This window comes from Platalea leucorodia (assembly GCF_965183815.1).
Source record: "Platalea leucorodia genome assembly, chromosome: 19".
Classification (NCBI taxonomy): Eukaryota; Metazoa; Chordata; class Aves; order Pelecaniformes; family Threskiornithidae; genus Platalea; species Platalea leucorodia.
In genome coordinates, this window is record NC_138841.1 from 9,050,263 (window position 1) to 9,062,929 (window position 12,667).

A 12,667-nucleotide genomic window follows, 5' to 3' on the forward strand; every position below is an offset into this window, starting at 1 on the left:
GAGCTCGTTTCCTGGCACCTGCTCAAGTTCTTCTTTGATGGGTAAGGAAAAGCCAGCAGCCACAAGCCCTTACCAAGACTGCATCTTGCAGCACAGAACACAATTCCTGCCTACTACCACATGGCTCTGGCACTTTCCTTCTTGGGCGCTGTAAAATGAACTGAAACAATTCAGTGCGCTGGTATTTGTCTTACTCTTTAAAGGACTTAGCAGTGAATTTCAAGAAACAGACTGTTATCAAGAGGAACTATACAAAGTATTACATTGCTCAACTGACAGTATAACTGACCGTTTAAGCATGCAAAAGCATCTTAGAAATGCTGGAAGATGGCTGTGGAGTTATTACCACAGAAGTATCATAAGAGACACTGGAATTAACCAATTTTAAGAAGCTTGTAAGCTCCTGCTGCAGGAGCTCCTGCAGACACCGCTCCCTCCCCGCGCTGCCGCTGATGCACCCGCGGTGACGGAGGATTGAGCGCGCCCCAGGCCCGGCTCGCTGCTGCCAGGACAGGCCGTGGGGGCCTGGGGCTGCGGGACAAGCCTCAGGGGAGGTGCTGGGGCCAGGGCAGCTGCAGGGGCTGAGCGGGGCTGGGGAGGCTCCGGGGGCGCTCTGGGAGTCGGGCTGCCCGGTGCCTGTGCCCGGGGGGGTCCGTCTGCGTCTCCTTCGCCTCCCCAGCTCTCGGGTCACTCCCGGGGCTGCCCCGGCCGGGCCCGGCTCCAGCTTGGAGCTCCCCCCGCCACCCGTGGGGGGCCAGCAGGCAGGAGACACCCCCGCGCCCGCCCAAGGGCCTCACTCACCTCACGGGCAGCCCCAGGCCTCACCTCAGCCGGGCCGCAGCTGGAGCTGCACCTCCCGAGACCAACACGGCTGCCGGGAAGGTGAGCGTGGGGCCATGACGGCTCCGGGCATGCCCCGGTAACCAACATGGCCGCCCGGCAGCCCCATGTCTCAGGACTACAGCTCCCGGCATGCCGTGCTAACCAACATGGCCACCTGGCAGCCATGTGCCCCAGGACTACAGCTCCCGGCATGCCACGGGGCGCAACTGCCCTGCTGCCTGACCCTGCGCGGCCACCGTCCCCCGCCCCGGCTGGGCCCTGCCCCACGAGCAGGCCCCATGGCTGCCTGCGCGGGGCTGCGCTGGCCCCAGAGCCCCGGTGGAGAGGGAGGAGGAGGGGGAGAGGGGGACAGAGCGGCGGAGAAGGGTGGGGCAGGGCGGTGGGGTGGCCGGAGAGGGACAGGAGCAGGACAGAGGGACAGGAGATGGACAGAGGGATGGTGGGAAAAAGGGGTAGCTGGGCAGGGAGTGGAGAAAGGAAAAATAGTGGTGAGGAGCAGAAACAGGGACAGAGAAGGAAGGAGATGGAGGGCAAGTGAAGAACATGGCGCAGGAAGAAAAGTAGTGCTAAGCAGCAGGACAGAGGGACAGAGAGAGAAGAGGGGCAGGAGGGAGAACAGAGGGATGGACAGACACAGAAAGGGCAAGGGCACGGGACAAGGGGGTGGAGAGACAGAAGAGTCAGCAGGAGGGCAGAGTGACAGAGAAGTGGGGCAGGGAACAGGACAGAAGGCCAGAAGGCAAAGGGTGAGAGGGAAAAGAAAGGGGAGAGGGAAGGGGAGAGGCAGGGGCAGAGAGTGGGACACAGAGCAAGGGAACAGACACTCTCTGTTTCTGGAGCCTCCCAGTGTTGAATGGAGTCTCTCTCCCTGGCCTGCTGAGTACAGCCAAAGTCCAGAAAGAAAACTGCGAACGTCCAGGGATTCCTCCCACCCCAAAGGTGCCAGGACCAAAAGCTCTTGCTGCTTTTGCAGGAGCGCGCCTGCCCAGGGCAAGAGCCACACGGCAGCCGTGGGCTCCTTCCCCGCGCGCCACAGGGCTGTGCGAAAGGAGCTGATTTTCCCCTTCCCCTGCTTCTTCCCGGTAACCCCTTCCTGTGCCTCCCTTCTCTATCGGTTCCTCTAGGAGCCCCTGTTAAAGCAGCAATCCATCTCCCCTCTCTTAGGTGTTCCCTTTGAACCTGTCGTGCCTCTTTTTCCGTCTCTCTCCTATGAAAAATCATCCACGCTACCTCTAACATCTTTCCCAAATCCCTGGCTCCCCTCCCAATTTCCTCCAACGTTTCACGATACGTCCTAGGGGAGATCTTTTCCGAATCCCCCCTTCCGCAGAGGGCTTAGTACCCACCACAAAAGACACAGCAACACCAAACAGAGAAACAATAACTTTGCACAAAATAGTCAGAGGCATTCCCCAGAAGGGGACTCGAACCCCTAGATTACCTTCAGTGGGGCTCCAACCCACCCCTTCGGCCAAAGGTTTCCAGACACAGGTGTCCTAGGGACTTTGGCCCGATAGGATCCAATCCTTCCCTTAGGTACCTTTACAGCCCAACCCTGCGAGGCCTTCGCCGCGCCTGACGGGCAGGCAACTGCCCTTTTAATGAGAAAAGGGATGCTTTTACCTTCCCAGAGGTCCTGCTCAGAGCTCTTCGGTCCGGGCTTCGGAGGTTCTTCCCGAGAATCCCTCGGTGCCGGCTGGGGGTCCTGCGATCCCACGGATCCATCGAGATTCAGAAGCAGAGTCCCATCTGGGTCGCCCAAACTGTCACCGAAATGGGGAATCAACCTCTTCACACCCATGTAGCATCGAGAAGCAGGCATTCTCTTTATTACAGCACTGGATGCGTGGGGGATGGTCCCACCTAAGGTGCCTACCATCATACAAAGCTAATGGGAAAATTGCCGTTTCTGCTTAGCTTTAGAAGCCATTTCCAGCAGCATGAGAAACCCCCCAAGCATCCTGGGATGCCCACTCCCCAGCCCCATCTCTCAGGAACCCCTTGGGAGCCTCCAGCACCCCCCAGGGAATGCTCCTGCCACCCTGACCCCCTCCCAATACTCCCTGCTGTTAGGCAGCTGCCAGGAAGACGGGGTTCTAACCCTCCCCATCCCTGGAATCCTTTGGACGAGCTTTCCGACTGGCTGCCCGGGATGTCCTTAGCGGAGGCGGCGTTGTAGCCCAGGACACGATGCCCATGATAGCAACAGCGGGAGGGAACAGCCAAGTGTTGCAGAATGCAGCACTGGGGGACCGAGGGGCCTCGAGTGTTAGATGGTGGAGCCCATGACGGGAACAGCCCAAGGGCTGCAGAACCGCACAGCCTTTCTGGGAACCCCAGAGAGGGTGGTCCGTCAAGAAGAAAGACAGGTCAGGGTTGTCCCAATGCCAAGGGGAGAATAACCAGGGGCCAAACGCTGGAAAATTCCCCGTCGACACTACTCAATGTGACACAAAAGGACCCCCAACAGAGAGCAGCGAGCTCTAGAGTGGGGACGTTGATGGGCCGAGGAACGGGGCTTCCCACAGGCCACTCAGACAGGCTCCCCACCCCCCTTTCACAGAAACTGGGGGGTAACCGACAAACCGACAGCCGGGATGCTGGGAAGGTGCTAGGCCAAACGGTTCCATCGGCTCCTGCGGCAGTTGTAAACTGCAGCCGGGCCCCTCTGCCTGCCCTGGGCTGGTGCCACTTGCGGAGCCTCCCGGGGTGGCGGGAGAAGGAGCGGTGCCAGGCTGGGCCTCTCCTCTCTGGAGTAAACCTTAGGAGTGCTTACTGCCTTCCTCAGGTTGAAGAAAAAATTAAGGAGAGGTCCTAACGGTTCCCGCACGCTCCCGCCCTCCCCCCAAAGGGCCTTCTTGCGCACCCCACTTTGGAGACAGAGCTTCTGCACCAATCTCAATTGCCACATCTTTTTTATTTTTTTGTTCCTTCCCCTTCTGCTGCTCTTTTTCTGTATGCCCTTCTCTTTTTCCTCTGGTTTCAGTCGAGGCTTTCTGGTTTTGCCATCTTCCCGTGAACCTGCACTCGATAAATGCAGGTGTACGCTGGGTTTCCCCAGTTGCTCTTCACCAGAAGTTTGACACGTGCAAAGGCTCTGGGAAGCGGCGCGTTCTGGGAAGAAAAGCGGGAAAAGGAAGCGGGGGTGTTAGGAGCGACAATGCAAGGAAGGTGTCTCCCCCTGCCAGCCCTGCTCCTGCTCAGGAGCGAGCTCCTGCAAGTGGGTGGGAGCGGCTGTGGCAATCTGAGGCTCGCTGCTGGTACCGGGGCTGCTGGGGAGGCTGGGGACACGGGAAGGGGGAAGGCAGCTGGCATCCTCTGCATGCCGGCCCTGCTGGGGCTCAGTCTCCCTCCCCTCTGCCCCTTCCCTCTGCTGCTTGCTCTGTGCTGGCAGAGAGGCCGGGGAGGTGCTCCTGTGCGGGGGGCGGCTGCTGTGCAACCCCACCAAGCTCCCGCTGTCTGCTCTGCCTGCTTTCCTCCTGGCAGGCGTGAGAGCACGGGGAGAGAAGGGGCACGCTGTGCTGGGAGGAGAGGACACTGCCCAGCCTGCCAGCAGGCCACAGGACGGAGCGACAGTGCTGCCCGACGCCTTTCGCCACCGGGCATCCCTGTTTCTCCACAACACAAAGACGTTGCTTGTGTGGAGCGGCCGCGTGTGCGGCTGGCTCTGCTGAAGGCAGTGCGTGCAGCCAGGGATCTCTCGGGACTTGTGCTCCCACAGGCCTGACCCTGTCTTGCTATCCTTTTGCTACCACCACTGCGTGCTACTCAGCCCTCCCAACCCCACCAGGTCTCTCTCGGCGGTGGTCCGGGCCCCTCGGCCCAGGGAGAAAGCATTCACGCTCTTCCTGCCATGGACTTGCAGGCAAACCTGGTTTGCTCCCCGGCACCTTGCCCCTGCGCGTGGACCGCACCTTCAGAGGGAAGGTCTGAATGGCCTCCTTTGCCACGTTGTACGTGAACGTCCCAAGGAGAGTTTCCTCTTCTCCGTCCGCACCCACTCCCTCAGGGGCAAAGCACAAGGAGAGCAGCTCAGACTCGTCCCCACAAAGAGGGAACCTACGTGCTGGATCAGCCCTGCTATCTCCCCACCCTCTCCTGGGGCTCTAGCAGTAGGCTAGCACTCGCCATGGTGGAGCTCAGTCTCGGCCTTGACTTGTGCTCAGGAACCCTGAGGTGCGTGTCCCGAACAAGTCTCAAGAGGGATGAAACCCCTAGAGCCCTTGAAGTGTCCCGCTAGGGCACTGCGGTGCTCAGGAGAGAGCAGGACGTAAACCTCAGAGGACGCACAAAAGCAAGCAAGACCCTGCCATGGCTTTCCCCCAGGGCCAGATCCCCGCCAGAAGCGCCCAGCAGAGACTCACAAAGACAGCGACGTCTCTGGGGGCGCTGATGACAGTCCCAGATGGAGAGACTTCTTTGAAGATGTGCTGCACAGTGATGGCAGTCAGATGGACTCGTGCTGGCAGCCTGATGACCACCTGGCCCTGATCCCCTTGTAAAGGCCAGCAGTTTCCTGGGGAAACATCCGGCTGCAAGCAGAACGCGAGAGCAAGGAAGAGTGAGAGAGTGTTGGGGCCAACACAGCGGCCCGCGTAGCTTGAAGCGTAGGCGCCGTTGTGTCCGCGGGGTCTATTTTGGCTTGAAAATGAGGCGCGTGGGAGGAAATGGACAGAAGCAGGAGGCCTTCGTCCCTGCCTGACCGAAAGGGGGCTCTCAGGATTATGGGGCAGAGGAGACTAGCAGTTATGAAACCGTCCCAGTCAGGGCCTAGCAGAAACACCTCTCTGCCCAGTGGCTCTGCAGGGCACCCCCCACCAGGGAGAAAGTCTTTCACCCAGCTGGGGCAGAGCACTGTGGGCGAGATGCAGCAGTTTGGCTCCGTTCAGCTCCATTCCCCTCCTGAGGGGAAGCGCTGATTGCTAGCAAGCCCAGCCCTGTGTTCGAGCTTTGCTTTCAGGAACCTGATCAACACTGTGGGCTTGAGCAGTGCCACTGGAGCGAGGGGAGAGCCCCTGAGGTCGGTCCCCAACTTCAGCGGGAGGCAGGCAACCTTCCCGGAGGAGTTCCGCTACGATACCTGCAAAATAGTGTCGGGAGGGTTGGCAGTGCGAAAGAGCCATAAAAGCCTGCAGCCCCAATTCTCTTTGCAGATGTAGGTCTCGGAAGTTCTCTGCATGTCGATGGTGGCACCTGGAAGGGAGGGAGAGCAGGTGACTACTGGAAGAGGCCACATTCTAGGAGGACTCGGTGCTCAGACAGCATTTCTGATGCTGCCGGCCAGCTCCACGTCTGTCAGTCCTCTCCTCCTCCCCACGCTGCTGGGGGTGCCCAGCTGCACAAGGGAATGACGGCCGCCACGTGCCTGGTGGTGACTGCTTCTCTCACAGCGCCACGAGGAGAAGGTGTGAGCGTTCTGGGAGACAGCAGGCGCCCACGTCAATGACAGCACACCAAAACTGAGGGCTTGCGGCATGGGCAGCAAAGGATGGCCCAGCCATTCCCTCTTCCAATGCAGTGGAGAGGAAGAGAGCCCTTCCAACAGCACAGGAACACGTGCGGGGGCAGCGGCGGAGGCCCCCGTGCGGAGGCCCCCGTGCGGAGGCGGAGGGCAGGACTGGGAGGGAGTCTGGGAGAGCCACTGTGCCACAGCCTTGCTCTTGGACCCCATGAAGCATTGAAGCTCCCCCCCTTTGGAGAGCAGCGCCCGGAGCACAGGCTTCTTTGGGGAGTGCTGCAGACAAGCGCAGGGCAAGGAGACTGGGCTGCTCGTGTCCATACCAGAGCTTTTCAGGGCCCAGTCAGACATCTCGACGTAGACTTCCGAAGCCATCTGGGATGCTGCCTGGTTCACTTCCTGGGAACGCCATAAACGAACACAGAAAAGGACCACATCAGCGGGCAGTTCAGCATGGCTACTAGCGCCGGCAGAGGCAAAGGGTCAGTGTCAGAAAGGCAAGGCAAGCCTAGTCCACAGAGCTGCAAGACTCTCTGCTGCTGACGTGCTGACGGCCATGGCCGCGAGGTGGGTTGACGAGGGTCCCCACACCCTCGTCCCCACCCTCCACGCTCTGCAGGTAAGCGGGGAGATGGGCTCGGGCCCTGCAAGCGACGGCTGGCCCCGTCAGCGTGCCTGGGTCTCATCCCTGCCTCAGGAGCCCAGCCAGAGGAGCCAGAGTGCCGGCGTGCCAAGGGAAGGCTCTCAGGAGTCCTCTGCTGCCTCAAGCAGCCTGCTTGAACTGGGCCTGGAGAAGGGCCTGTGCAGCGCAGAAGCTCACCCAGCAAGCCCCTGGGGCAAAGGCTGGCTTGCTGCAGTCAGCAGTCCGACCCCACCAACAAGCCCAAGGAGTGCTTTCTCAGGGGTTCTGCCCAGCCAAGCCTCCTTCCCCAAAACGCAGCATCACCTTTGCACTGCTGATCTCTGCCCTCAGTTGAGCCACCTCCTCCATCAGAAGCTGCATCTTTTGGCTGTGCTCCGCCAACAAAACGCGAAAGTTCCTGCATGAAAGCACGAAAGCAGATCTTGTCAGAGAGCGGCCCGTCCCCTCTGGGGAGCGTCTCAGCTCGGCAAGAAGGAGAGACACGTGTGCTTTCCCTGCTTTGCGAGTGCTTCCCTTCCACACCAGTTTGAGCAGAAGGCAAAGGCAGGTAGGAGGTATGGGAGCCCTGGCTGTTAGCAAAACGAGTGCAGGTAGCACGAGGTCGGCTGACGCTTCTGCACAGAACCAATGCCAGCTCAGGAAACGTCTCTTACCGCAGGGTCTTCAGGTCTTCTGCAGACACAAGTGCCAGCTCCTGAAAGGGAAAAACGCTCGGTTCGAGCATCCGCTACCAGAGCCGCCGGGGCTTCCCAGGAGAGGCTTCCCTAGGAAGACTCGGCACAAGCTGCTGCTTCTTTGGGTCACCCTGCGTGGCAGCAGGAGAGCCCGTGATTTATCCAGCCGCTCTCAGCAATGCTCTGTTGCAGGAGGTGCCTGTGCCACAGGAGTCACCGACCTCTAGCAGTGCCTTTGTCCGCATTGTCCACCCTGGCAGTGAGGTCCCGCAGTAAACACCGGCTGCAATTCACATCATCAAGAGAGAGTTATTTTACTGAGGTCGCTAGCGATGCCTGCCGTCGCGTTGTCTCCAGCCTGTTGCCTTAGGGGTGGGGCAGCAGGTGAGCTGAGGAGGTGGGGAACGTGGGGTGCGGAGAGAGGACGCGCCTCTGCCCAGAAGCCATCGGCCCAGGCTTGAGGGGACTGCGCAGCCGTGGGCCTCAGGTGTGCTCAGTGCCCCAGAGCTATTCCCCGCTTCCCCTCGCTGCTTCAGGGAGCCCCGAGACCAGGCTGCATGGGCTAGGAGAGGTACCTCCCCATGGGTCCCCCTGCACGGCCCCTCCCCTCTGGGAATGCCCAGTTCAGGCTTGGAAGTAGCTACGCCCTTCTCTCGCGGACTTGCAGACGAAGCAAGCCATGTGGTCCAGTGGCCAGAGCAGCAGCATGGCTGGGAGACTCCCAGTCTTACTGGCAGGCCAAAAGGCAGTCCCAGTCCGGGACGTACTCGGGAAGCGCTTGGGTCATGGGAGTTTCCGCCCATACTGGCCCAAAAGGAAAGCCGGGCAGCTGAAAGCTGGCATCCAGCACAGCCTGGCTGTCGCTCTCAGGTGTCTGCTCATGCAAACTCACCAAGAGCCACGGGGAGCAACAAGAAGACAGCTTGGAAGATCCTCTTCTTCTGCAGGGCCACCTTTTGCCTGAAAAAGAGGGAGTCCTGTGGCTGCCCATGATCCAAGTCTTGGGCAAAGCCCTCCACCGGTGGAGTTCCCTTTTCAGGCCAGAAAGCCAGCCTTTTGGAAGCCTCCTGCTGCCAGAGAGCTGCCAGAGCAGCGCCCAGGAGGAAGACGATTTCTGTCCACACCGTTCAACACTGCCGGCAGATCTTCCCCAGAGGAAGGCCTCCAGAAGCACCATCCCAAAGGGAATGAAAATTATGCAGGGAAGTAAAGAGGCCGAGCAAACGAAGACTGCTTTTCAGCCGTCTTTCTGGTGGGGACCTTGCTCTCCCTTTGGCTGAGAAAGCAGGCCTGTTCTCACTTGCGATCACACAGATCTCTTAGGGGTGTTTTTCTGCACAGCTGGGAAGCGCAGGAGCCTTGTCTGCCTTTCCTCCCAGAGCCCTCCCAGACCTGCGCGGTCACTTGCCAGAGCTGGGGAAAAGCCTTCCCCTGCGGAGGCTTGGCTCTGCACCCGAGCGTCTGGCTACGCGGCAGTTTGCCCTACCGTAGCCAAAGTGTGGGGCTCTGGCAAACGCGTGGGAGTGAGACTGCCGAGGGGCTTTGCTCTTGGCTCTCCCTGAGAATGGCCACAGCACGAGCAGCGCCCCAGCTTGGGCTCCCGACTGGGAGCCCTGGGCTGCTGGCTGGGGAACACCCTCTGCTCTCCCCTTTGCTTGCACCGGCCCTCAGACATCCCCTTTCTCTCCCCCGTCCACAGCAGAAACGTGGTGTAATACGTACACGGCGGAGATGCACGTCCTCAGCAGACGTCTCCGCGGGGAGACAAGGGCGCCTGCCGGACAGCACGTAAGGCTGAAGACTGTCCCTGCGCAAGGAAAGCAGAGAAAAGTTAGGCCTGTCTCTTGAGGTCTCCTCTCTAGGATGCCCAGCCCCACGTGTCTCAGCTGCCTGCGGGGAGGCGGGCACCGTGTCCTACACACTCCCTCCCTGGGGCAAAGAGCAGGGCAGCCTGCACTTCTCCTGCCGCCTGTGACGTTTGGCCAGAGCTCCAGCGCAGCGCAGCTCTCCAAGTTCACCCCCGAGGAGGTCACAGCAAGCAGCAGTGCTGAGCTTACTTGCAATTTCCGTGGCCTTGTCACGCCACTTCGCAGGCCCTTGAGTGGCTGAGCCGGGAGCTGACATCGAAGAGAGTATCCCCAGCTCCACCTGCATGCGGAGGTTCCTGTCGGAGGAAAAAGACAAATGCCCGTTGCCCACCATCCCCACGCCGTGGGAGCCGAGGCGGGCAGGAGTAGCCTGAGCGGCGGCCCTTGCCAGAGGACGGGCCTTCCCAGCAGCAGCGACAGAGGCCAGCACAGCTGGGCTGCTCCCAGCGGGCCCCCCCCCCCCCCCCCCCCTTCCCCATCCTTTGCTTTACAGGCCTGCAGTGGGAGCAAGCTGGCAGCAGCAGACCCCTGCCTCGGGAAGCCCACCCGGCAGCACAGCCCGATTCTCAGCCCGTCCCTCCCTGGCCCCTGGCACCACCCTGCCCCACGGCAGACACCTCCCAGTGGCCATTTGGGGAGGGGGCACAGGCTGCTGCCCCCCCCCCCAGCCCCCCAACCTCTTCCCTGGGCACTCCCAGGTCTCCCGACCCCTCTCTGCCCCGCACAGCTGCTCCCATCAGCCAGGCAGGATCGCGCCTCAGCGTCCCGAGGGGACCAGTCTCAGGCCCCAGGGGCTTGGCCTCCCCGTACAGCAAAACCGCCCCGTGCAGCAGGGCTGGGCTCCGACCCTGCAGCACGAGGCTACCGCCTCCCCAAAAGCCCCTGCTGCACACTGCCTTTTGGCTGCGAGAGTGAGCCAGGCTTTCCACCGAGACCCGTCCTCACAGAAGGGGGGCTTCGCAAACCACGGGGCTCTTCTTCAGAAAACTTCTGTCGGCTTCCCCAGGCTGCTCCGCACCCCACTGACCGTGCTAGGCCACGTCCGTGCTACCAGCCCAACCTGATGCCCCGGGCACATGCCAGGCTTCGTACCTACTCGTCTGGCAGCGGCTCGGCCCCGCTGCCTCCCCTGCCGGCTGTTGGCCAGCCTCGTTCCCCAAGGAGCCTTGGGAGGGCCCTTGGCGTCTTCTCTCGGGGGCCTTTCTCCTCGCCATCTCTGGGCAAAGGCAGGCTCCCCGCTCTGCTCTTCCCTCTCAGCCCCAGCAGTGTGGCCTGCCCAGGCAAAAACAGCTCCGGCAGCAGCCCCACGCTGCCCCACAGCAGGAGCGCGCCTGCCCAAGGTAAGAGCCACACGGCAGCTGTGGGCTCCTTCCCCACGCGCCACAGGGCTGTGCGGGCGGCCAGCTCTGACCTCACACTGGTGGCTCTGACATCACACTGGGGGAGGCATGCGGCCTCAGTCAGAACCTGAGAGCAATGAAGTGAGAGAGGGTGTTGGGACCGTTAAGCGTCTAGTCATGTTTAGAGCCCCAGTGTCTGTGGGGCTGTGAAGTGCTCCCAAGGGAAGGTTAGGGTCAGAAACAGCTTTTAGTCCTGGCACCTTTGGTGTGGGTGAAATTGCCGTCTATTTGCAACTTCAGAGCTGGGCTCTGGCTACAATGAGCGGGAGACAGAGAGAGTTTTGGACTTTTAGGAGGGCAGGCAAGCGCAGAGGCCCAGTGTTTGTGGGCCTGTGTCATGGTTTAACCCCAGTCAGCAACTAAGCGCCACGCAGCCGCTCACTCACTCCCCCCTCTCCAGTGTGATGAGGGAAAGAATCGGAAGGGTAAAAGGGGGAAAAACTCGTGGGTTGTGATAAGAACATTTCAATAATGGAAATAAAGTAAAATAGAAGTAGTAGTAGTACTAGTAGTAGTAGTAGTAATAATAATAGTAATAATAATATAGTAATATACAAAGCAAGTGATGCACGATACAACTGCTCACCACCTGCCGACTGATGCCCAGCCTGTCCTCGAGCAGCGATCGCTGCCCCCCAGCCAACTCCCCTCAGTTTATATACTGAGCATGACGCCATACGGTATGGAAGAGCCCTTTGGCCAGTCGGGGTCACCTGTCCTGGCTGTGCTCCCTCCCAGCTTCTCACTGTCAGGGTAGGGGAAGCTGAACAGTCCTTGACTGGTGTAAGCACTACTTAGCAAGAACTAAAACATCAGTGTGTTATCAACATTATTCTCATACGAAATCCAAAACACAGCACTACACCAGCTACTAGGAAGAAAATGAACTCTAGCCCAGCTGAAACCAGGACATTTTGCTATTGTCCTGAGCATTGTTTTTATTATAGTTCTAAGGCTAATTTTTCTAAAAAGAAGCATATTTTTCAGGTGTGGTCTTCAAGAAACTATGCAGATTAACAAGTACATGAAGAAAAGCTAGGTCCCTGCGGCCATTGCCACTGCCTAATTCTCTTACTATTCCATTAGTTACTAATATATGCCTCTAGGGATACTAAATTTGATACGAGCGCAACCCTTACACAGTTCATACTTTTGGGGGGAAAAGATACACACATCTTCCCATTGTGACGCTAACAGGTAGAACTTTACCTCTGCCAGCTGGAAGAGTGCCAAATTCCTACAGTGCTTTACTGGCTCAGGCCTTGACAACTGGGAAGTACTTGATGAGATCTAGGTCTTAAATGAACAGAGAAAATAGCTCAGTGGCACACAGGAAAGACTGAAAGGAAGGGAGAAAAAAAAGCTGCTTATGGCTTGGATGGGCGTGCTCTTTGCTGGGTAAAAAACTGGCTGAATGGCCGGGCCCAAAGAGTTGTGGTGAATGGAGTTAAATGCAGCCGGTGGCTGGTCACAAGTGGTGTTCCCCAGGGCTCAGCATTGGGGCCAGTCCTGTTTAATGTCTTTCTCAATGATCAGGATGAGGGGATCAAGTACACCCTCAGTAAGTTTGCAGATGACGCCAAGTTGGGTGGGAGCGTTGGTCTCCTGGAGGGCAGGAAGGCCCTACGGAGGGACCTGGCCAGGCTGGATTGATGGGCCAAGGCCAACTGTGTGAGGTTCAACAAGGCTCAGTGCCGGGTCCTGCGCTTGGGTCACAACAACCCCATGCAACGCTACAGGCTGGGGGAAGAGGGGCTGGAGAGCTGCCCGGGGCAAAAGGA

At 59.4% G+C, this 12,667-nt stretch overlaps 1 protein-coding gene across 1 annotated transcript; it reads right to left on the reverse strand.

Moving 5' to 3' along the window:
• Positions 1-3,825: 3,825 nt before the first annotated feature.
• LOC309598933 (sperm-associated antigen 4 protein-like) lies at positions 3,826-7,343 on the reverse strand (the record flags this gene model as incomplete). Its single annotated transcript, XM_082329961.1, has 6 exons — positions 3,826-3,957; positions 4,758-4,847; positions 5,208-5,375; positions 5,924-6,036; positions 6,625-6,700; positions 7,248-7,343. Coding segments are annotated over 6 exons (675 nt in total), but the record flags the coding sequence as incomplete, so codon positions are not given.
• Positions 7,344-12,667: the final 5,324 nt, after the last annotated feature.